General features: G+C 39.8%; 1 protein-coding gene across 2 annotated transcripts in view; it reads right to left on the bottom strand.

The window, feature by feature from the left end:
* The window catches only part of uts2r2 (urotensin-2 receptor 2), a 201,842-nt gene that overhangs the window by 173,808 nt on the left and 6,163 nt on the right, over positions 1-21,871 (bottom strand). For both annotated transcript variants that reach the window (XM_041217036.1, XM_041217037.1), the window contains exon 2: positions 11,995-12,203. In XM_041217036.1, coding sequence (XP_041072970.1) covers positions 11,995-12,203 — 209 coding nt within the window. The remainder of the gene's footprint in view (positions 1-11,994; positions 12,204-21,871) is intronic.

Genomic DNA, 21,871 nt, shown 5'->3' with positions numbered 1-21,871 from the left:
AGGGGGTAACATGGGTGGACAGTGGGGTGGTCAAGCATATCTGAAATCCTCAGAATCAAGATTTCTGTATTACAGTTCTTCACTGTTAATATATATTTTATAATTTAGTTATTACAAATGAATAATTGCAAAAAAATTATCTGGATAAAAACCAATTCTACATAATCTCATCACATTAGCTATGATGCCCTATCTATTGCAGTGTAATAGTATGCAACATTATCAAGCCTATTCCTTCCAACGGTGCTTAAATAAAAGCAAGAAACATGCAGATGCTGGAAATCTGAAAGAAAAACAGAAAATGCTGGAAAAGCTCAGCAGGTCTGACAATATCTGTCGAGAGAAAAACAGAGTTAACGTTTCGAGTCCATATGACCCTTCCTCAGAGCTACTTCCAATAGTGCAATTCTTCCTCTTTAGATAATTTAATCTATAAAAGAAGATAAACTGCAGGTAAATACAATCTTCCACCCTGGCCAGAGACGTTCCACGGATGTTATTAATTTTGATCCCAGAAGAATTGGGTCTATAGTAGTCTGCAGAGGTATACTGAGAAGCAGTGTAATTAAAGAACAACAAAATCTCAGAGGCAGAAATATCAAACTGAGGAAGGTAACTTGAAGGTTAAGTACACCAGCTGAGCTAAATTGCGATATCTGACAATAAGCTGAAACCAGCACTCATTTCCTCTGCAGGCAGTTTTAAATTAAGCTTGGTATTGATGCCAAGTTCTTCGATAATACAAAATTGACTTTCCCTTTCCAATTCCATTTGAACCAGAAGTAAACAGTGGGAATGTACATGTGTAAAACATGTACCTTTATTTGACACTGAAGTAACTGGACTTTTACAGGCCTTCAAGTTTCTTTTTTGCCCCCTAAAGATAATTTCCTTCTTGCATAACAATACTATATCTTGGGCAAAGGTTGCATTATGAAGGTAACTATGCTTAAGTAGGACACCAATACCACGAGCATTACTAAGGCATCCCACCAGAGAAGGGACAATAACATATCTTTTCCGAGTTTGCACAATAACTTTCTGTTTTAATCTGTAATCTAGCAATACATTTCCACCAGTGCATTAAATTGTAATTATTGCCCAAATGTGCCAGTTGATAATCAGATGGTTGTGGGTTTAAGCCCCACTCCAGAAAATTAGACACAAAAATCTCCACTGCAGTACTGACAGAGTGCTGTACTGTCAGAAGTGCCAACTTCCAGAGAGAACATGAAACTGATGCCTTATCTGCTCTCAAATGGAAGTAAAATTTGATGTTGAGCACTTTCAGTCATTTCACTTCTTTTTCTGCCCAATGAAAAATGTTGCAGCTATTTTGTGTTGGTTTTTAAATTAGAATGGCCAGCTCAAAGAAATAACTAAAATACAACAGAAAGGAAACCCTCCAATGGACTTTCCTCTCAGTCTTAATCAAGAACAATAAGCCCAGTTTAACCCCGAACAAGTTTAACAGAAGAACCCCTACACATGCAAGAAACAGTTAAATACAAAAATGTGAAAAAAAACATCAAAATACTACAGGAAAATAGGATCTATGGAAAAACATTAAAATATCACCAGCATCAAGAAGGATCTAATATCCTCATCTTCCATAATCAGAAACTGTGAGCACCTTGTATATATTTAAAGATTATACCTGTTACTTCTTATAACCCTAAATGTTTCCAAGTACAAGTAGAAAACAAGCAATTTTAGCAAAAGATTAAGAATGTAAATGTACAGGAGATTTCACAATATTGAACTTGAACATAACATGGCATTGTTGGCTTTCTTACAGAGTGTTGTACCTTAAATCAAATCGGCCTATAAGCAGAACAAAATACTACTAAAAGTATCCTATCTTGGATTTCCTTTGTTTACAGTGTGTGTTCATCCTCAAACTCCAAAGACGTACAGTTCATCTTTATTGTGTTAAAACAAACACTCCATTGTTTTCTCCTGAAATTCAACTTTCCTTTCTGAAGATCTCAAGATACTGAACTCCTTCTATCGATTTATCTTCTCCTCCTTTTCTAACTGAAAGGCTTTTAAAACCCAAGCTTTATCTCACCTAAGCCTTGATTCAATTTTGTTTCTCTACAACACTTTCATTGGCAGTAGTGGTCTGCAATGGAGGCCCTAGCCCTGCACTTAGGTTTCGCAATTAAAAACAACACTAATCTATATTTGCATTTTTTAGTGCCATAACTATTATATAGAGTGCCCTTGACATCAGTGAACACAATACTTGCACTCTTCCTGGTTGTCTTGGAATCGTAGTACCCAGTAATGTATTTGGTTTTCTACAAATTGTTAGGCTGCCTCACATTAGAACAAAACACAAGTCAATCAAACCATAATGTACAGTCTGATAGGGTTTAGGTATCGGGAAATTGTTTAGCTGAAAAACCACTTGCACATTGGTGGTATAAAACTTTATTTGCTAATACTAATACAAGAACTTGCATTTATTATAGTTCTTTCTAAAAATAAAAAACGTCCCAAAGCTCGTCACAATGACATAATCAAAACTGGATGCAGAGCCGAAGGAAAGGTCAACAAAAACTTGGCCAAAGAGGCAGGTTTTAAAGATGGTCTTCAAGGAGGAGACAGGAGTTCCTCTTTAAGACCATCAAGAATTTTGAAAAAGAAAAGATGGGACAGTAGTTTGCAAGGACAGAGGAGTTAAGGTTCTGTTTTCTGAGGAAATGGTGGTGCTAGTGGTTTTGTAATGGACGGGAACAATACATGAGGAAAGGAAACCACTAATGTCAGCAAGAATGGAGACCATAGGGAAAGCTGAACAGTCAGACCACTTAACAGGAATGAGATCAAGGCAGCAGGAGCTGAGTCACACAGTTTAGATGAGCTTGGAGAGTGCATGGGGGGAAATGGGAACAAATCCAGAGAGACGTGTGGGCTGAGGGCATGAATAGGAGAAATGTTAGGCTCAATAGGCAAGGAGAAGGAGAGAAGGCAGTAGAGGCAGCTGAACAGATGGTACCAATTTTAGTGACAATGAAATCCTGGAGCTTCTCGCATTTGATGCTGTGGGTGAGGGGAGATGAGGCAGGAGAGAGGGGTTTAAAAGAACAGTAATGGAGTAAAATGCCACGGCCTATCTTTCATCTCTAGATTGACCCTGGAGTAGTGAGCAGTTTTGGAAGAGGAGAGCAAGGCCCAACAATGCTTTTGTGATGTAGCCAGACTTGGTGTTAGATGATTAAACTGATAATGCACCAAATAAACTCAAGTCTGCATCCCTGGGTTTCAGTCACATCAGGAGGTATAACCAATGGACAAAGGTACAGATGAGGCAATGGTCGAGTACAGCAAAGAAATGAAATTGAGTACGGACAGAGGCCAGTGCCCATCTTTGGAATAATGCTGAAATAACTTCTCGTTATAACCATGTATGCATGTTTGAAGTATTTGCCACAGGTATTGGTCATCGTTCTTCACCATCAATATCAACCATTCTTCATAATCTTTGTACACAGGAACAAAACCTCTATCTCTAAATATCTGTACAACACTGAACTAATCTGTGCTGGTAATACATTCCTCTTGCCTAGATCTTTCAAATGCTTTTTTTTTTCAATAGGTACATTTTATTGTTGGATATATCATTCAAATTTATAACTAAGCAAGTGCTACTGTGGGAAGAAATACAGCACAGTAGCACCACCACATGGGCACTTACTAATCTGCTACTTTGCTAACTCTTCACAACATCAGAGATCAAGGGGAGAATGAAAAACATTATAACCTGATCTGAAGTTTAGATAAAGACTTACTTTAATTAATGCCGCTGTATCAGGCTCATCAAACAACACACTATGATGTTTACCTGTATAGGTATTTCAGGGTTCTGGTGTCGTACTACAAAACACAACCGTTCAAATGCATGAAAAAATTGAAATCTCAGAACTATACTTAGTGCACATATATGCTGAAAAGTTGTCAGTTTCCAGAGTACTTTTCACCCACAAAAGAGCTATGAAAGCTGATTGACCATAGTTTCTGAAAATGATGAGGAAAGCCACTGATGACTTGGAGTATAGCATCTGGAAATAACTATTTTTTCTGTTTATTCAATCAAGTTCCAGGTCTTCATATTTGCTGCTGCAGCATTTCGAGGTTTAAACAATAGTTAACTTTTGACCTCAATACTGAGAGATATACTGGAGGCCATAACTCTTCCATAGCTGGAGGTGTCTTTTGCAAAAAAATATACTTTTTGCAGAACAACTAGAAATGGTTTTAAATACTTTGACCAACCGCTGAGTGAAGCCAAAGATAAGACAGAGTTGACTTCCAAATTTTACCTGTTCTGTTGAAGAGTCAGACGGACTCGAAACGTTAACTGTGTTCATCTCCGCAGATGCTGCCAAACCTGCTGAGTTTTCCCAGGTATTTTTATTTTTGTTTTGGATTTCCAGCATCCACAGTTTTTTGCTTTTATCCAAATTTTACCTATTGCCTCTGAGGAAATTCCTCTTCCAGATGCTCCAATCATCAAAAACAATTTACATCTGTATGAGAAAGATGTCTCAGACTGCTTTACAGGGCAAAGGGCACAAATAGAACTGAGCAGGAAAGCAAAGGAACTTGGAGATCAGAAAGGAGTTAAAAGTAAAATTAGGGAACAGTTTTTAAGGGGGCTTTTAGAAAAAAGGAGAGAGATGGCAAGAAAGGCGTTTAAAATGGGATCACAATGGCTGAAAACAAAATGACATTGGTGGGGTGGAGGGGGTAGATTGCAAGCCATAGTCAAAAGGAGTGAAGATATGTAGAGGGACATTTGGCAGAAGGAGTTCACTGAGTTACAACGGACAAGAAAAGATTCAAGGACAATGGTTTTGAAATCAAACTGCTTGGTCAAGAGGAGTCAATGAACTGAGCAAGGACAGCAATGATGACAGTATGGGATCTTGTACAATAGTAGATGCAGGCCAATGTGCTTTTAAAAAGCGCAGATGATATGAAGCTTGGAAGCATTGTGTAGAGTGAGGGGGATAGTGCAGAAATTCAAAAGGACATAGCCAGGTTGGTGGAATGCAGGGACAAGTGGCAGATGAAATTTAATGTAGAGAAGTGTGAAGTCATTCATTTTGGTAGGAAGAACATAGAGGAGCAATACAAAATAAAGGGTACAATTCTAAAGGGGGTGCAGGAGCAGAGGGACCTAGGTGTATATGCGTATAAGTCATTGAAATGGCAGGGCAGGTTGAGAGAGTGGTTAATAAAGTGCAGTATCCTAGGCTTCATTAATGGGGGCATCGAGTCCAAGATCAAGGAGATCTGGGCACCACACTTTCCGAAAGATGTGAAGACATCAGAAAGAGTGCAGAAAAAATGGGAAACTTCAGTTACATAGAGACTGGTGAGGTTGGGACTGTTATTCTTGGAGGAGAGAAGGTTGAGAGGAGACTTAATAGAGGTGTACAAAATTATGAGGGCTGTGGACAGAGCAGACAGGAAAAACGTTTCCATTGGTGGAAGGATGAAGAACAAGAGGGCACAGATTCTGGAGTTCTTTGAAGGAGTAACTTGCGCCATGGATAAAGGGGAGCCTGTAGATGTGCTGTACTTGGATTTCCAGAAGGCATTCAATATGGTGCCACATCAAAGGTTATTGAGGAAAATAAAAGCTCATGGTATAGGGTGTAACATATTAGCATTGGACAGAAGACTGGCTGGCTGGCAGAAAACAGAGTATGCAGCTTCTGATTGGCAGAGCATAACAAGAGGAATCCTGCAGGAGTCTATGCTGGGGCCTCAACATTTTATAATTTATATCAATGACTTAGATGAGGGCAGCGATGCAGACGGATATAGATAGGTTGAGTGAGTGGGCAAACATCTGGCAGATGGAGTATATGTGCGAAAATGTGAAGTTGTTCACTTTGGCAGGAAAAATAAAAAAGCAGAGTATTACTTGAATGGAGAACAACTGCATAATTCTGAGGTGCAAAGGGATCTAGGTGTTCTCGTGCATGAGTCACAAAAAGTTAGTATGCAGGTACAGCAAGTAATTAAGAAGGCTGATGGAATGCTATCATTCATTACAAGAGGAATTTAACATAAAAGTAAGGATGTTATGCTTCAATTATACAGGGCATTGGTGAGACCACGTCTCATGTAGTGTGTGCAGTTTTGGTCTCCTTATTTAAAGAACTATGTAAATGCATTGGAGGGGTTTCAGAGGAGGTTTACTCGATTGATATCTGGAATGAGTGGGTTGTCTTATGAGGAAAGATTAGACAGACTGGGCTTGTTTCTACTGGAGTTTACAAGAGTGAGGGGTGATTTGATTGAAGTATATAAGATCTTGAACGGTCTTGACAAGATGGATGCGAAAATGATGTTTACCCTTGTAGGTGAGTCCAGGACTAGGGGGCACTGTTTTAAAATTAGGGGGTGCCCTTTCAAAGATGAGGAGGAATTTTTTCTCTCAGAAGGTTGTGCAACTTTGGAACTCTCTGCCTCAGAAGACAATGGAGACAGGGTCATTGAATGTCTTAAGGTCGGAGGTACATAGATTGCTGTTAGGCAAGGGAATCAAAGGTTATCGGGGGTGGGTGGGAATGTGGAATTAATAATACAAACAGGTCAGCCATGACCTTATTGAGTGGCGGAGTGGGCTTGACAGGATGAATGGTCTACTTCTGCTCCTATTTCGTATGTTCATATTTTAAGATAATTGGCAAAAGAAGCAATGGAGATATGAGGAAAAACCTTTTCATGCAGTAAGTGGTTTAATGCACTGCCAGAGAGTGTGGGGGAGGCAGGTTCAATTGAGGCATTTAAGAGGAAAATGGATTATCAGAAAGGGAAGAGTACTCAGGGCATTGGGGAGAAGGCCGGGGAGCGGCACTAAGTAAGTTGCTCCTACAGAGAGCCAGTGCAGACACGAAATGCTGAATTGTCACCTTCTGTGCTATATTCTGAGAGTCTATGTGATCAGCCTTCTCCATCCATCTATCTATCTGCAACATTCTGTTGAAAGTAGAATCAATCAATCAGAAGATGCAGTGTTAAACTCCCAACTTTATTTTACCTACAAGTAACAGTGATATTTTTTTTTAAATACTAGCTGTTCTACAATATTTAGCTCCTGTAATAACTGCTGCCTAAGGGAATATGTTGAAAGGCAAGAAGTTTTTTTCAGTCTGAATGCAGTTACAGACTCTGGTCACAGAGTGTCACTGTGGAGCAACATAACTCTGAGGTTCCATCTCCAGCAGCCTTGGAGAATGAACTTTTCACTTTATATTGTGATTTTCACATACGAAGGACATCCGAAACCACTTCACAGCCAATGAGCTACTTTTGAAATATTGCCATTGGTGTTATCCAGAAGCCAATTTGCCTACATCAAGGTCCCAGCAACAGCAAATGAGAACAATGACCAGTCTGTGTGCTTTAGTGGTTTTGGGTGTGGGATAAATGTTGGCCAGCCTGCTCTTAACTTCCTTAAACAATACCACGAGCTCTTTCACATCTATACAACCATGAAGGTGGGGCCTTGATTTAAGGTCTCATCTGAAAGATGGCACCTTTGACAATACATTGAAGGGACAGTCCAGATTATGCTCAAATCCTGGATTGAGATTTAAACCCACAGCTGCAATCCGTCTTGTTGGCAAGAGTTTCACTGTTGGGTAAAAGAGACAAGTAACTAATTTTTAAAGAAAATGTTCACTTTTTAAAAAAAATTTGCTCCTTGACAGTGCTCTTAGAATACGTTCCAACTCCACATCACAGCCCTATGACAAAACATTGATGAACTCCCAGCCCATTCACCTCCACTTCCATGCCACACCATTTGTGCTTTTAACTGCCAATACTTCTATCAATATTCACTGTCTGTTGGGCCATCAATCCACCCAGCAGAGCTCTCTCCTGCAATGGGCCATCCTAATGCCCTCACTGCCAGCCTGACCTGCCTAACCTCTCCTGTGGCTCAATGAGTTTGTCCATCTCCTAAACTTCAAGCTCACCTTGCAGTTCCTTCTACTCCACCCAACAGTCTCCAGGTCACTGGCTGGGACATGCTCCCTCCCTCACCCAAAGTTATACTCCTGATGGCCAGTTGGTGAAGGAAGAATCCAAAGCCAAGATTTGCTTGGAATAAATGTATTCATATACTCCACTCTTGTATCATTAAGTGTCTCTTTATAGTGCTCAAATAACAATCCAAAACAATCCCCTCCAACTGAAATAAAAACAGAAGGTGCTGGAAAAACTCAGCAGGTCTCGCAGCAGCTATGGGGAGAGAAACAGAGTGAGTGTTTCAAATCCATATGACTGTTCTTTGGACCTGAAGAGACATAGAAATGTAATGGGTTTTATGCTGTTGAAAAGGTGGGATGGTCAGATAGAACAAAAGGAAAGGTCAATGATAGGTTACAGGATAGGAGATATTAAATGAAAAAGTTTTCATGGAACAAGCAGCAAAGTGAGTAGTAGTAGTTGTAGTCAAGGACCAAATCATTGGTCCAGAGTAAGTGTTAATTGCAGATTAAAGGATAGCTCTGTTTAAAAGCAATTTAAGATTGTCAGTCAGGCTCGCAATGTGGCACATTTGCATGTACTGGAAGCTACATATATTAATACACAGGGCACTGTTCTTTGCAGATGGAAAGAACATGAACACATATTGTGCCTGTTTCAGCTAAACAAAATAATTGACAGCCATTCGCTGGTTTATTCCTCAGGGCAATGCCTTGACCAATCAGGGTCAAGCTGTCTGGTTTAAATTTCAAACAATGCAGTTAACTGTCAGTCACCATCACTGGTTCATTCTCCATTGACAACGCCTCTATCAATCAGAGTCCAATCAGCACTCGCTGCACATACAGTTTAAATTGTCTTCCCTCTATATTGGTATTCTTGTGATGTGTCCTGACAGACAGCTTCAATATGTCTCTTTTTTCAGCAATACTCAAGTTCTGGACCACCAAATGACTACTAATCATATTAGACTCAAAACGTTAACTCTGTTCCTCGCTCCACAGATGTTGTCGGACCTGCTGAGTTTTTCTAGCACTTCCTGTTTTTATTTCAAATTTCTAGCATCCACAGTATTTTGCTTTTATTTTAATGCCCTGTATGTAAAGTACAAATATATGTACTTAACTTCAATTAATACAATTAACACTCCTCACTCTCACCCCACTGAGCTATATTATACTCACAGATTATTGCAGGTCTAACAACATCTTTTAACCAATGGTCACCTTTCTCCAATCAGAAATATTTCTCTTGTATCCAACAATTAGCGTTCGCACCTTCCACCACCCCCAAATCATTTTAGCTAACTTTCCACATCATGAACCCCTCCTCCCCAATTCAACATAAATTAATATTCCTCTATTTCTGCTTCCCACATAAAGATCATTTTGACAGTCACCTTCCAATGAGCAGAACTGTGGCACCCATTCCTCTCACTAGAATGGCAGTCCTGCCTCCATATACATTTCAATTCTGACTAATTAAAACTCGTCCTTACACAATGTGTATCCTTTCCTCCCACGTCTCCTACCCAGCAGGTAAATCACCGCTGGTGCACCATTTCTTCATCCACCTCACCACTGAGCAGGACAATCATCCTGACCTACACCAAGACTCCTTCCCCCAACTCTCCTCTCAACAGCATCAAAATGGAGCCTGTGGAACCACTTCCTCCTAAATATTAATTCTCCAAACAACCTCTATCCCTGTCACATCTGGATCCAGGCTGAGTTTGTAGCTGCTCCAATGGATTTCTATGTAAATTACAGCAAGGGTCTGCTAGAATGGCCACCAATTTGCCATCCCAATTTAAGGGTTTTTTTTAAATAAATATATTGAAGATTAAAGGTAAACTGAAATAACTAATAATCCCTCATGATGACATGTGTGATCTTATTGAGGGGAATGCCTCAGGGAACCAGGTGGTCAGGTCCATTATGGTAAGGGGGTACTGATAACCTGTCCTGGTTTTGGGTAGTGGCCCTATACAGTCTATCAGGATTCAGTGAAAAGGTTCACCAAATGCCGGTAAGGGTTTGAGAGGGGCAGGTTTAATTGTGGCCTGGAGTTTCCCTGCAAGCAAAAAACTTTTTTTCGAACTAATATTAATGTTTTGAAATTCCTCATTTACGCTAGTCCCTTGATTCTCCAGTTTTTCTGGGAAGTTTTTAGTATTTTCCTCCATAAAGACAGACACAAGGTATTTGTTTAGTTTCTCTGCATTTCTTTATTCCCCATTATAAATTCTCCTGACTCCACTTGTAATGGACCCACGCTTGTTTTAGTTACATGGCAGACCTGAAGTCAGACTGTCTGGGGGTTTATTGTCCCTGTGTTTTGGAGTGAGCCTTGACAATAGCGCTTGTGAGATTCCACAGAGGAGTGCTGTTCAGGCATGTCCACTCAAGGGAGAACTATTCCCATTATAATCCAATCTGGAACTTTCCAGAAAGTTTGCTGGGCTGTTGAAGTTTTCAAAAATCAGATGACCCCTCAGCAGCCATCAGTTCATCAGCAAATGTGACATGGGGACAAACTTTTTCACACAACCAGTGGTTCGGGTCTGGAATGCACTGCCTGGAAGTGTGGTGGAGGCAGGTTCAATTGAGGCATTCAAGAAGGAATTACATGATTAATTGAACAGAAACAATGTGCAGGGGTACGGGGAAAAGGCAGGGCAATGGCACTAGGTCATAATGGTCATTTGGAGAGCCAGTGCAGACACGATGGGCCAAATGACCTACTTCTGTACTGTGAAAATTCTGTGATTCTGAGGGCCCATTTTAAAAGGAATACGGTTTTTAAAAATTATAATATCTTCATACCTGCACTGGCATGATAGTTTGTAGAGTTACATATCAATGCTATCAGACCAAAATCATTCACCATCCCCACGGACACAGCCAGATACCAGGAAACCACCAGTAAGCAAGACTCCACATTCCATTCCATTCTTCCAAATACAGATTCTAACTCCACTGTGATGCCAAACCAAAGAATTTCTCCCTGCTCATAAACCCATTCAGCATCACCAAAGTGCTGCAAAATCGCAGGACCATGTCAGCACCGCCCCCCCACCGCCCCCAAACCGTTCATCCACAACTTCTAACAAGGCCCAGCAACATTCCCAGGACATTTAAAGCACAGGTACATTCCCAATGCAGCTAATCCCCAATTCCCTAAACTTAGTAAATATAAAAAACAAAATTTCCATTCTATTTTTCAGTTTTAGAACATGGGTAAGGGATAATAAGGAATGTACAGAATATATAAGGAATATACAGAAATATTAACATACATTATAAAAGGAAGCCCACTTTCACACAGGACAATGAGTCCTGGAATTCAATCCAAAGCAGCAATACAAGTTCAAGAAAATCATTTAATAAAAATGGAACTTTTATATTAAATTACTGGAAATCAATGGCACTGGTGTTATTCTTAGAAGGCACAAGCATCCTTACTGTCATAAAACAGAGTAGCTGACTCATTGTATCTCCACAGTAGGTCTTCTGGTAATTGAAATCAATATTGGAAGGAACAATGACTTCAAGTTTGGAATTGCAAAAACGATAACTTTTAGCATCCAATGCCATTGAGATAGATGTAAGCTCTCAGGAAGCAACTTTTAACCGGAATGAATTGTGGATATGCTTAAAATGTAGTTTTTAATGCCACAATGTAGTCAAATATCTTAACCTTTCATTACATTTTCTTCACGCATTATAATATATTAAAGCTGTGGACAGACTATTTGGGTTCATAATCTATGAGATTCTGATCATGCTGTGCACCCAGCTTCAAAACATTATTTGGGGTTAACCTTATTATAGCTAAGGGCAAATTTTTGTCTTGAAACTGTATATTTGCCCACTGTGAGATGCTTAATAACCGAAACATACAACATTAACTATTGCAAATATGCGATTCTGCAAATGAGTTGAAAAGGCATTTTGTTTTAAAATAATGCTGTACCTGCAAATCGTTTGTAATTTTCATAATCTTTGGAGCATGGTACATCAAAAAACTTTCCTTCCAACACATCAGCCTGGCGTGCAAGCACCAAGCCATCCTCGTGCAGATAATCCCAAAGCAAGACCACACAAAAAGCAGTAAAGATGGTGGCTGTCAGGATTGCTAACCACTTCCACCAAGTCGCTAACTTGGATTTGTTCTTTTTCATACTGGAAATAAAATAAAAATTTGAATGTATCAATAAGCTTATGTTACCTCATTTTCAAACTGTCAGTTCCTATACAATCATCAACTGTTCAATCAGCAAATTTAAATTAACGCACATTCATCACGTATATTTATTATATGCATAACTTTGCCTTTTACTCTAGAATAATTATTTTTCCACTTGGCATTGTATTTTCTGAAGCAAAAAATAGCTAATGCAATTGCAAAACATCAAAGTTCATGTTTGTATTAATTTCTAAACTATTTGAAAACTTTCACGGGCTTCAGAATAACATAATATATTCAGGCCAAGCATCTCTGCACCAGTTAGCATTGCTCCATTCACTTTGCAAAGTGAGGAAAGAAGTTATGGGGAGGGGAGTGGGGGATAACAGGGAAGGAGAGGAGAAACAATGTGAGGAGAATGGTGGGAAAGTAAAAGTGAGGGGGGGAGGGAGAAAGATGAAAAGACATAGAAAGGAGGGATGGAGTGTGCTTTTGGAGGCAGAATGAGTGGAGAAAGAGAACTGGGGAGTGGAGGGCAAGCTGAGAGGAATGGGAGGACAGAGAAGGAGGAGCTAGGTTTGCACCTCCAGTAGTTGCAGAGACCTTGCATAGATGTAAAAAAAAACATTGGTTAGGGACATTGCCAGTCGCCCGCTCCACTTTCCTTAATAACGGCCCAATGGACAACCAGTCGGAGGGTGCACCAACTGAGGAAATTGATGCAAATGCTTTTCTCCCAGTGTTACAGGAGAAACGGGTTTTAAAATATCATTAATAGGGAATAGTTTCCAATAAAATCAGCAATTGCATATTTAAGAACAATTCCAAAGACTCCAATTTGAAACATGGACATCAATTTCAGGGGAAGTCTTGTTGGCACCACCTTCACCAAGATGTAAAACTGGTGCTTTCAACAGTTGTTATCCTCTTCACATTTTTATGCACTTCTTATTTATTGATGTATTTCGGTATAATTGTTTTCACATCATATGTACATATCAATGCCAACTGCCTTTTGTTTTAAATGCTGACAGCTTGTGCTCCTTTGATGGGTGGGCACGTTATTTTTGTGGGTTAGTTGGTACACAAAACTAATTTTGTGTAGGAGGCACATGGCTCTCCATACTTGCTCTTCTTTACGACCTGGAATTTGTGCTTTTAAGGACAGCAAAACTTTCAGCGCTTGCATCATTTCTGTGTAAAACTGACAGCAACTTCTTGAGCAGTGAAATGTGGAAATTCGGAAGCTGCTGTCAGTGATAGCCTGCTCCTCCACAGGGTGCACTGTTGCAGTCTTCGCTGAAACAATCAGCACAGAGTCAGTGATTTGACGTGAACTTCAAGTTTTTACGCCCTGTTCTCGCTGCAAAAACTACTGAAAAAGTGAAACCTTGTTGAATGAGGTGTAACCGAATTTTTAACAGCCTAAGTCACAATTACTGCCGAACAACCTCTCTGGCCCCAAAAACTAATTTTGGAACTCTGGAGTGTTATTCCCTCCAGTCCATGTAAAATATCCATAGATTTTTAAAGTAATATTTTTTGTTACTTTATTATATTCAGCTTCTAAGTTAATCCAATGTGTATGTCCCAACCTTTATTTCTCTTTCTGTCTGACAATCAGTGTTTTTCAATTCCTGGTTTGCTGGCTGTGAGAATTCTTCAATATGATTGAAATCATTAGGCAAACTGAGTAGTCAATGTTTCTGGATAGCAGAGATCCCCTATAGATTGTTCTAGAATGAAATTGACATTGTAGTCATTAAAATTAATGCCATAGAGCCCAAAAGATCTTTATGGGCAGCTTTCTTCAAGGTCAGTGACAAGCAGCATTCCTTTGTCACTGATCACATAATCTGGGCCATAGAATTTACAAAGAGCAAAAGACTGTTTGATCCATCGGATCTGTGCCAGTGTTTATGCTCGACACAAGCCTCTTCCCACTCTATTTCACCTAACCCTATCAGCAGAACCTGATATTTCTTTCTCCCTTATCTAGCTGCCTCTTAAAGGGACCCATGTTGTTTGTCTCAACTGCTCCATGTGATAGTAAATGCTGCTTTCTAATTACTCCCTGGATAAAGAACAGAAGATCACATGGCCTGTCAAACCTGCTCCGCCATTCAATATGATCATAGCTGATCTCCACTTTTTCTCCCATTCCTCATATCCTGTGATTCCCTGAGCCACCAAAAACCTGTCCACCTCAGCCTTAAATGTATTCAACAATGGAGCATCCAGAAACCTCTAGGGTACAGAGTTCCAAGATCCACAACCCTTTGAAGTAATTTCTCCTCATCTCAGTCCTAAATGATTGGTCCCTTATCGTGAGACTGTGCCCCTACGTTTTAGACTCCCCAACCAGCGGAAACAATCACTCAGCGTCCACCCTATCAAGCTCTTTCAAAATCTTGTATGTTGCAATACGATCACCTCTCACTCTTCTAAACTCCAGAGAATATAAGCCCAATTTACTCAGTCTCTCATCACAAGGCAACACCATCATCCCAGGGACCAAACATGTGAATCTTTGCAAAGGGAACCTTTGCTAAGAATTGCAAACATTACACCCTTGTTCAAAAAAGTGTCATAAAAGTATAATAATTTTCATAATATTATTGTGACTTATTGTAAAGGTAGGTTAATAGTGGGCTTTGGATTAGTTTCTCTGTGTGAGGTTGTGTGTGGGAGGTGGTTTTCACTGAATTGTAGACAGCTAGTCTGGAGCTTTTGAGTTATCAAAGGAGAAGCTAGGTATAAAATGCTAAATACCTAAACATGGCTGAAGTTTTAGTGCAGTGTGAAGAACATTTGCATTTTTAGAAAAACCAGAGTAGTGAATTTCAAAGAGTTCCAAAAATGGAAGATTTATATTATGGAAAAAGTAAAGTTGCAAAGACAGATTGGGATAATAGAATTTACATTAAAAAGGGAGAAATCTGTACAAAGGAGATGAGGTTATGTGTAAGGAGAAAGCGTTCTAAGATCTAACAAGTGTGAAAAGCCTCCAGTCTCAAGGTATCAACGTGCTGTCTCCAGGACCCGAGGCTAAGAATACTCCCTGTGAATCTCACTGTCCAGGATATTGTGTGCTTTGCCTGGGTCTGTTGAAGTTTATTTCTTTTTACTGTTGCCTTACCAGAAGTGTAACTGCGAGTCAGATTAATTAGGGGAGCTAGGAGTTATCATTGTAGTAATTTGTAGACCTAGTGCTTAAAATAATTTCTTTACTTAATAAATGTTTAATTTAATTTTGTAAAAACCTCTAATAAGTCAGTGGACTTATTACTACTGAATTCATGGCACGTATCTCAAGATAAAAATACAAATTGCAAAAACAGTTGTGGCAGCCGTTTCAAGTTTCCCTCTGGAATTTGAGCAGCTCAGCATTTACCATCCGCTGGGCCATAACAAAAGATTGTAAGGACAAGCCCAGCAACTACAGACCAGTCAGTTTAACCTCAGTGATGGGCAAGATTCTAGAAACAATTATTTGAGATAAAACTAGTAGTCACATGGAAAGATATGGGTTAAGGAAGAGCCAGCATGGATTTCTAAAGGGGAAATCATGTTTAACTAAATTGCTGGAGTTTTCTGAAGAGGTAACAGGAAAAGTCAATGGGGATAATGCTGTTGATGTGGTGTACATGGACTTTCAAAAGACATTTAACACAGTGCCACACAACAGACTTGTGGGAAAAGTTATTGCTCATGAAATAAAAGGGACAGCAGCAACATGGATACAAAATTGGGTAAAAATAGAAAGCAGAGAGTAATGGTAAATGAGTATTTTTCGGGCTGGAGGAAGGTTTGTAGTGGAGATCCCCAGGGGTCAGTAGTGGGACCTTGCTTTTCCTGATATATATTAATGATCTAGATCTTGGTGTGCAGGGGACAAAGTTTGCAGGTGATACGAAGTTTAGGAGTGTTATAAACTGTGAGGAGGACAGTGTAGAACATCAAAAGGACATAGACAAATTGGTGGAGTGGGCAGATAGGTGGCAGATGAAGTTCAATGCAGAGAAGTGTGAGGTGATGCATTTTGGTAGGAAGAACATGGACAGACAATATAAAATAAAATGTGAAATTTGGAAGGGGTTGCAGAAGCAGAAAGACCTGTATATGTGTATATACATGTATATGTGCATAGATCATTGAAGGCGGCAGGAGGGGTGGAGAGAGCAGTTAATAAAGCATATAATATCTTGGGCTTTATTAATAGGGGCATAGAGTACAAGAACAAGGAGGTTATGCTGAATTTATATAAAACCTCAGCTGGAGTATGTGTGCAGTTCTGGGCGCCACATTAGGAAGGATGTGAACACATTGGAGAGAGTGCAGAAGAGGTTTATAAGAATGGTTCCAAGGATGAGTAACTTCAGTTACGAAGATAGATTGGAGAGGTTAGGACTGTTCTCCTTGGAGAGAAGAAGGCTAAGAGCAGATTTGATGGAGATGTTCAAAATCATGAGGCGGCTGGACAGAGTAGATAGGGAGAAGCTGTTCCCACTTGTAATAGGATCAAGAATGAGAGGGCACAGATTTAAAGTGATTTTCAAAAGAAACAAACGTGACGTGAGAAAAAACTTTTTAACACAACGAGTGGTTCGGGTCTGGAATGCTCTGTCTGGAAGTGTGGTGGAGGCAGGTTCAATTGAGGCATTCAAGAGGGCATTAGATGATAATCTGAATAGAAACATTAAGCAGGAGTACAGGGAAAAGGCAGGGCAATGGCATTAGGTCATAATGCTCATTTGGAGAGCCAGTGCAGACACAATGGGCCAAATGGCCTCCATCTGTGCCTTTAAAATTCTGTGGTTCTGTGATTTGCGGTACTGCCTCCAATGCAAGTATATCCTTCCTTAAATATGGAGACCAAAACTGCATATAGAATTCAAAATGTGGTGGCACCAAAACCCAGTACAATCATAGCAAGACTTCCTTATTCCTGTGCTCCAATTCCCTTGCAATAAAGGCCACAAGCCATTTGCCTTCCTAATTGCTTGCTGCACCTGCATGCTAACTTTCTGCACTCCTTGTGTGAACACACCCAAGCCTCTTTGAATATCAACATTTACATGTTTCACATCTTTTGCCTTTCTATTCTTATGATCAAAGTAAATAACTTCACGCTTTCCCACATTATACTCCATCTGCCATCTTGTTGCCCACTGACCTAACCTGTCAATATCTCTTTGCAGCCTATGTCCTCCTTACAGCTTACCTCTCCACCTAGTTTTGTATCATCAGCAAATTTAGACACATTACGCTGTCTTGTGATGAAATCCATATTTAATGGCGTTTTTTTGTCTTGTGTATATTTCAAGTGTGGAGCCATGGTCATTTTCAGCAGTGGGGAGGGCTCCCTGGATGACTGGAGATTGTAACATTTAAGGTACAGCATGTACCAAAGGTTGATACATTCAACCCTGCCTCAGAGCTGGAGGATGGAACCTTGTTTGGAGATATTAACAGGACAGATCAGTTCAAGCGTCAGTTAGTCAGGAGCAGATGAAGAGAACGGTTGACTTCACACAGCTTGAGTGTTGCTGTTAGCTCTGTCTGCTAAAGGGTGGGATTCAGGGAAGCCCTGGTATCTCCATGCTGCTGACAGTTGAGACTCAGGTATGTCCAGGGACAGTGGTGTTCTGCTCAAAGCAGCTAGATCATGTCGGTGATTTATTGATAGCTCCATGAAGCTGGTAGTTGGGGCAAAGAAAAGCCTTTAAGCAGCAGTTGTCTGCTGCAGCGATGGAACTGTGCCAGTGATTAGATGCTGGAGTGCAGCCTTATGAATCCAGTGGAATGTAGTCTCAAGAGAAAAGACTGACAACTGGAAGGCAAGCAGCCATTGGAGCAGTTGGAGTTGGAGTTGCTGTTGTGGGAAATCAGTGGCTAGATCCTTGAACCATAAGAGCTGAAATCCCTTGTAAGGAAGACAGAGTTTTAAAGAATTTTTGTGACCCACAGTGATTACTGACCTCTGGATGGGTTACTGAGAAAATTCATGGGATCTGTCTTGGTTAGTGTCATCTAGTGTGAAGTTTGTGGGGTGTTTGACCACTGTTTTTCTGTTAATTCATGTTTACCTTGTGTTAGTTCTGCAAGTTAGAGTATAAGATAGGTAGTATTGACTGTTTGACTTGTTGACTTTTGAACAGTAAAATTTCTTCTGTTAACTGTGGTATCTAGTGGCTTTATTATCTTAGTAAGTAACTGGCGTTTCAAATTTTTACTTTAACAACAAAAAAGGGTTACTGATCCTTAACCAGATCATAACAACATTTGGGGGTCTGGTCTGGGATTGTAACAAGATTGGGGCTTCTTTGTGGAATTTAAAATTCACTGATGGTTACAGGTGTTGGGATTTGCTAAAGTTAAGGCTAACAGGATCTCACTGTGAATTTTACTATACTTATTGAAAAGCAGTTATGGCTTTGTCAATTGCTACGACTTTTCTGGAGAGGGAGGATTTATCCCTGAGTGATTTGCACCAGTTCACCAAGGCTAGGTGAATAGCATTAGCAAAAGAAGTTGGTTAAAGTTAAAAGCAAGGGCTAAAAAAGCAGATATAATTGAGGTAATAGCACAGCATCTGAGATTAGAGGAAGAAAAGCCTGACACAGGTATAGCGAAGCTTGAATTGGCTAGAATTCAGTTGTAGATGAAGCAGCTTAAGATAGAAAGAGACAGAGAAAAACAAAAAATTGAACACTAGCCACAGACTGCCAACTTGAAAATGTCATGTTTATGCCCATTCTCTGCTTCCTGGCCATTGACCGATCCTCTATCCATCCTAAAATAATACCCCCAATTCCATGAGCTCTTATCTTGCCTATTCACCTATCGTGTGTCACCTTCTTGGATGCCTTTTGGAAATCCAGGTATACAACATCTACTGGTCCCCCTTTATCTACCCTACTAGTAAAATCTCAAAAACGCTAATAACTTTATCAAACAGGATTTCCCTTCTGCAAAACCATGTTGACTTGTTCTAATCCTACTACACATTTCTAAGTGCATTGTTGAGACTTCCTCAAAAATAGATTCCAGCATTTTCCCAATGACTAATATTAGGCTAACTAGTCTGTAGCTCTGTTTTCTCTCCCCCTCCTTTTTCAAAAAGCATTGTTTCTTTTGCCAACTTCTGATGGGGTCATCCTAAATCTAAATAATTTTGGAAAATCATAACTAGCATATCCATAATCTCAGCCTCTATCTCTTTTAAAACCCCAGAGCTCATAGGAATTTTAGTCCCTTAAATTTCTCCAACATCTTTTCTTGGCTGATATTAATTATCTCAATTTCCTCACTCTTATTAGCCCCTAGGTTAACCTTAATTTCTGTTATGCCACTTATATCTTCTACTATGAAAACAGACACAAAATATTTGTTCAATGCCTCTGCCATTTTTCAATGGAATGCATTTTTGTTGAACATTTTGAATTGTTTCTTTAAATGTTTCCTATTGTTCATTTACTGCCGAACCTCTGTCCATTTACCCAACCTTAGCCAGTTCTCCCTCATACCTATGTAATTGGCTTTGTTTAAGTTTAAGATTCTTGATTGTGACTTTCAAACTTAACATGGAATTTAAAGGTATTATGATCACTATTTCCCAGTGGATCTTTTACTATAAAATTACTAATTAACCATACTTCATTAAATGATACTGGATCTAAGATAGCTTTATCCCTAGTCAGTTCCACAATGTATTGTTTCAAGAAACTGTCACAAAACATTCTATGAACTCATCTCCTAGACCATTCTTGCCAATTTGACTGACTGAGTCTATATGAAGATTAAAGTCCCCCATAATTATTATATTGTCTTTGTTACAAGCTTTAATAGTTTCTTGTTTAATGTTCGAGGACCTAAGAACTACTTCAACCAATGTTTTCTGACTCTTGCTGTTCCTAATTTCCACCCATACTGATTCTACTTCATGATCTTCTGAGGCTAGGTCTTTTCTCACTAGTGTCCTTATATCATCCTTTACCATCAAGGCTGCCCCTCCTCCATTCTGTTTGTCTTTCTGAAATGTTGTGTATCTTCGAATGTTTATTTTCATACCCTGATCACCTTGCAAACATGTCTCTATAATGCCAATTAAATCTAAACCATTTACCTCTATTTGTGCCACTAGTTTATCTATCTAATTGCACATGCTTTGCGCATAAAGAACCTTTAATTTCATTTCTTTTACTTCTATTCTCTGCAATGACCTTATTTGCTGATGTATATTTTACGTTAAATTCTGTGTCCCTTCCTGTCCCACTCTGCTTATCATTACCCACATTATTACACTGTTCTGCTGCCTTGACCTGTCTCTTTGGATTTTTAGATCTCCCTTCACCCTCCCCTCCCCTCCTCCACCCATCAGTTTAAAGCCCTATCCACAGCCCTCATTATACAATTGGCCAGGACACTGGTCCTAACTCGGTTTAAATGGAGCCAATCCCAGTGGAATAGTTCACCCTTCCTTGAGTACTGGTGCCAGTACCCCATGAATCCCTTTTTCCTACACCAGTCTTTAAGGCATGTGTTTCATTTTCTAATTTGCTTGACCCTCTGCCAATTGGCTCTTGGCTCAGGTAACAATTTAGAAATGATTACCTCTGATGTTCTGCATTTTAATTTGGACCCGAACTCCTCAAATTCTCTTCCCAAAATATCATTCCTATGGCGTTGGTTCCCAGGCAGACCACAACAACTGGGTCCACCCCCTCCGACCCCAGGTTCCTCTCCAGCCCTGAGGAGATGTCCTTAATCCTGGCATCTGGCAGGCTGCACAATCTTCAGAGCTCCCAGTCACAGCTGCAGAGAAGAGTATCTATCCCCTGACCAAACTGTTCCCTATCACTATCACATTCCTTCTGCACCACCCCCCCTTTCCCCCACCTGAATGGCATCCTTCGCCACCGCGTCATGGTCAGTCTGCTCATCTAGCCAGCAGTCCTTCTCCTTGCCCATACATGTAGCAGTTCGTAGCTATTGGATAAAATCAGGGGCTCCTCCGTCAGTACATGTTGGTTCCCCATGCCTTCTATTGATTTCCTTGTTGGATTTATTAGTTACTATTAGTGACTCGTGGCCTCTTTTGGACTTCCCACAAGTGGAAACATCTTGATCTGGATTTCTGCTGACCAAAAGAAAAATGCCCACGAAAAATAGCAATTTCTAGGCTTTGGATGTTATTCTGACATTAATTTGAACCTGGTGCCAAGTCAAGGGGATCTCCATACATCCACCAATGATTATGTTATCAATCAGGGTAAGCAGCCAATCACATTGAAAAAGCTTCACAGAGAAAAAACCGGAAATTAAAATACACTGATCATCCTTCACCTTTTGTACAGTAAGTCCTCACTTAAAATTGTGGTTGCTTTCCTGAAAATCACAATCTTAAATAAAACAATTTTAAGTGAATCATAGGTTCCCATTGGAATCAATGTTAAAACCAGAGTTAGGTTCCTTTGGACATTTCTCCCTCGGAAAAAAAACAATGTATAAGTTGAAATACTGCCCCATATATGTGCAGCACTGTGCATTCCTAGCTGAATTACTTGCAAAGTAAAATTCAGAACTAAGTATGAAAGAAAATGCAATACAGTATACAATACAAAAAAATACACTCACCATACAGGTACCTGTACAGTATTTT

This window comes from Carcharodon carcharias, chromosome 22 (assembly GCF_017639515.1).
Source record: "Carcharodon carcharias isolate sCarCar2 chromosome 22, sCarCar2.pri, whole genome shotgun sequence".
Lineage (NCBI taxonomy): Eukaryota > Metazoa > Chordata > Chondrichthyes > Lamniformes > Lamnidae > Carcharodon > Carcharodon carcharias.
This window is presented reverse-complemented; position numbering and strand designations above follow the sequence as displayed.